The 4377-nt window shown below is 36.1% G+C and overlaps 1 protein-coding gene across 1 annotated transcript in view; it reads left to right on the top strand.

Annotated features, from left to right (window-relative positions):
- The window catches only part of LOC137656373 (uncharacterized), a 48272-nt gene extending 44304 nt beyond the window's left edge, over positions 1 to 3968 (top strand). Inside the window, 2 exon segments of the mRNA XM_068390548.1 lie at positions 2970 to 3173; positions 3767 to 3968. Coding sequence (XP_068246649.1) covers positions 2970 to 3173; positions 3767 to 3834 — 272 coding nt within the window. The 3' untranslated portion in view covers positions 3835 to 3968.
- The last annotated feature ends 409 nt before the right edge of the window (positions 3969 to 4377 follow it).

The raw sequence follows: 4377 nt of genomic DNA, 5'->3' as shown, positions 1-4377 counted from the left end.
CGTCCGACTTAAAAACATTCGACTTAGGGTACCCTGACACATGCACGACTTTTTGCCACGAATTTGTCGTGGCAGGTCGTGACATTTTGTGGCACGAAATGGAAGATCAAAAACAAAACAAAAATTACCTCAGAATCACAGCTGACCTGTCCATATTGACACGAACCGGCACGACGAGTTCACGACGAGTTCATGCATAGTTTGGGCATAGTTTGCGCACTTCCCGCATCGTCCCGACAAGTTCACGAACAGTTCACGCATAGTTCAGGACCCGGTCACGAAATTTTGTCGTGACTAAAATTTTGAACATTTCAAAATTCTCGTCACGACATGCCATGATGTCACGACGAGTTTACGAACACTTCACGCCAGTTCACGACAAGTTTATGCCAGTTCACGACTCGAGTCGTGACAATGCGTGCCACAAACTCGTGCAAGTGTCAGCCTGGCTTTACAAACGTTCGACTTACAATCATTCGTAGATACAAACACAAAACCAACGGAAATCATAGATCTCACATGTATTTAAAGTTCATATACTGTAATAAGATAAAGAAATACTGTAATAAAACAACATAATATCATTTAATACAGGAAGAAAATAGATATTTTCAGTAACTTGATATTTATTTCATTTGAAATGGGACTATTTGTCGACTTTTGTGGCTTGAAATCGTAGCCTAAAATGTAACAAAATTCGACTTTTACAAACAACTTTTTGGAGCCTATTAAGTTCGTAAGTTGAGGACATTCTTGGATTCTTTGAACATATTGAGGTCCAGAGCGTGAATTCTATATGAAATATAAAGTCTGTAAATTTAACTTGCTGATATTGACAGATTATTCTATGAACAAATAAATTATATTGATTTTTTTTTTATAATTTGACATTGATAGGGCAGTAGTTTAACTTAGTCATCTGCTTTCTTCATTTTCAAATGCCTAGTCATGACAATATACATTTGTCACTGTTTAAATTATTATTATTATTATTATTATTATTATTATTATTATCATTATTATTATTATTATTATTATTATTATTATTATTATTATTATTATTATTATTATTATTATTATTACTTGCTAAGCTATGACCCTAGTTGGAAAAGCAGGATGCTATAAGCCCAGGGGCCCCAACAGGAAAGGAAACAAGGAAAAATAAAATATTTCAAGGACAGTAACAACCTTAAAATAAATATTTCCTATATAAACGATAAAAACTTTAACAAATAAAGAGGGAGAGAAATTAGATAGAATAGTGTGCCCGAGTGTACCCTCAAGCAAGAGAACTCAAACCCAAGGCATGGGTGAAATATTATTTTCTAAAATTGAATATTTGGAAATTGGTCATTCATATAAAAGAAATTTCTGCTTTGACACCTAGCCATGAAAAATAATTTTAATAATATCCGCTTGAAATCAGTCTTCTGCTTTCTTCATTTTCAAATCATTACTTTAGAAAAATTAATTATGTATGCCATATGTTGATGAGATAATGGTGAGGGGTAGATGGAGATGGTTTGAACATGCTCTTCGCACTCCACAAGAGAGGTTAGTTCACCAAACGTTCAACTGGGCTTCACAAGGCACTAAAAGAGTTGGAAGACCCAGGCTTACATGGTTGAGGACTATGAAGCGAGAAGTAGAGTTGATGAATTAAGAAGTATTGATTTGAAAGCTCAAGATAGAGACGACTGGCGAAATCTAACCGAGGCCCTTTGCGTCAATAGGCGTAGGAGATGATGATGATGATGATGAAAAATAAAGCTTTGCTTTGATATTTAGTCCACACCAATCGTTAAATAGTGTTTGTATAATCTTTACAATTTTTAGATTAATTACTAGGAATGTATTTTATAGAATTGCATTTTGAAAAATTTATTATTTATCTAAGAAATTTTTGCTTTCATACAAAATCAAGGAAAATCATTCTAATAATAATTGCATTTTCTACTCTATTTGAATTAGTTGTTAGGAATCAATTCTATAAAATTCCATTAAAAAAGAAATGTTTATTCATATAGAATAATTCTTATATATATTTCCAAAATAAATGTAGGCTATATTGAATCTATAACAAATATTGTCACATTAAGATTCTAAATTATTAGTGTTTGATCAAAACCAAAACATTGGAATGATCTTGTTTTGTTTTCAATTAAAATCATTCAATTTTCGCAATACTCTTTTTATATAAAGAAAAAAATGTTTAATCGTATTTTTAATGTAAACTTGAGACTAAAATTAAGTAAAACAATTTTGGAGAAGCATCTGATTTTTTTGTTATTTTTAAAAGTTCTGAAACCTTGTGGTTTCTGATTTAGACATTAGCCTTAGTAACATTTTTTTTTTTTTTTTTGTAATCTTGTTGATGAATTATTAATATAAAATTTTGGTTAATTATATAACATACTTTTAACAATACATTACAGTCAAGGCAAGTTCTTAACCCTTTAGGAACCAGCACTCTAGCAAACAATATTCTTAACCCTTTAGGTTACAGCATTGTAGCAAACATTATTCTTAACCCTTTAGGAACCAGCACTTTAGCAAACATTATTCTTAACCCTTTAGGATCCAGTATTGTACCAAAAATTATTCTTAACCCTTTCGGATCCAGTACAGTAGCAAACAATATTCTTTACCCTTTAGGAACCAGCATTGTACCAAACATTATTCTTAACCCTTTAGGAACCAGCACTGTAGCAAACATTATTCTTAACCCTTTAGGAACCAGCACTTTAGCAAACATTATTCTTAACCCTTTAGGAACCAGCATTGTACCAAACATTATTCTTAACCCTTTCAATGACCAGCACTGTAACAAACATTATTCTTAACCCTTTCAAGGACCGGCTCTCTAGCAAACATTATTCTTAACTCCCTCGGAACCAGCATTGTACCAAACATTATTCTTAACTCCTTCGGAACCAGCATTGTACCAAACATTATTCTTAACCCTTTAGGAACCACAACACCACCTATAGTTCCTGGATTGGCCATCACTAGCGCCACCTTGGAACCCCTGACGGGGCCATTCTACGAAAACGACACCATCACGTACAATTGTGAACCAGGAATGAAGACAGCATCTGGAGAAACCTCGACTGTGCTGACCTTCACTGCCTCGGGATGGAGCGAATTGGATCCAAATTTCATCTGTTATCCAGGTAACACCTTCTGGTTTAGATTTTGTTGGATAGAACAGAGATAGTTTAAAGTAATTTGCTCTACCCAAGAGCAAATGGAGTCTCCACGGATGGACTAAAAAGATTCTGATATGTCCAAAATTCTTGTAACTCTCTCTCTCTCTCTCTCTCTCCTCTCTCTCTCTCTCTCTCTCCTCTCTCTCTCTCTCTCTCTCTCTCTCTCTTTACTTACAAATGAATATGTCTTCTTTTTCCCATCCTTATCCCTACGTTAAGGGGTCGGTTGCCTGATGCGCCCTCTCCAATGCCTTCTGTTGCATCCTCTTCCACTAAACCTCTTCTCTTCTTATCATCCTTCACCTTATTGCACCCTCTCTCTCTCTCTCTCTCTCTCTCTCTCTCTCTCTCTCTCTCTCTCTCTCTCTCTCTCTCTACCTATGAATGAATGTATAGGTACACCTACACATTAATTTATCTATTAAAGTCCTACTACATTCTCTAATTATATTATCAAATAACTCAGATATTATCATATACTCATGAATCTCTCTCTCTCTCTCTCTTCTCTCTCTCTCCTCTCTCTCTCTCTCTCTCTCTCTCTCTCTTCTCCACAGAAACCTACAGCCCTCCCTCACTACCACCACTAACAGCCGGAGAGCAGGGGCACGCTAGAGGGACCTGACCCGCCATACCACGTGTCCATGCAGATGAACTACACGTGCCCCGATGAGACAGCTGGTCCAGAGGGAAAGACTTACTTCACACTCACGTATACTGAAAACGGATGGGAGGAACTTGATCCTGACTTCATATGTTACAAAGGTGAGGAATAACCTTAAGAATATTTGGAGATAAATGGCAGGGCAGGATTAGAAATGAAACTATAAGAGAGATCACTCGAGTGCCATAATGTGGATGAGTCTCTGCGGTTGGACTAAAAACCTGAGACATTCCAAAACTCCTCTCTCTCCTCCTCTCTCTCTCTCTCTCTCTCTCTCTCTCTCATCTCTCTCTCTCTCTCTCTCCAAAATCAAATGGAGTCTCCACGGGATCAACTAAATAAGTCTTTGAGACATCCAAAACCACTTGTAACACACACACACTCTCTCTCTCTCTCTCTCCTCTCTCTCTCTTCTCCTCTCTCTCTCTCTCTCTCTCCCAAGAGTAAATGGAGTCTCTGCAAATGGACTATAAAAATCTTTGAGACATCCAAACCCTTGTAACT

This window comes from Palaemon carinicauda, chromosome 17, assembly GCF_036898095.1.
Source record: "Palaemon carinicauda isolate YSFRI2023 chromosome 17, ASM3689809v2, whole genome shotgun sequence".
In the NCBI taxonomy this organism is placed as follows: Eukaryota; Metazoa; Arthropoda; class Malacostraca; order Decapoda; family Palaemonidae; genus Palaemon; species Palaemon carinicauda.
The sequence above is the reverse complement of the archived record's forward strand: the minus strand, read 5'-3'. Positions and strand labels throughout refer to the sequence as shown.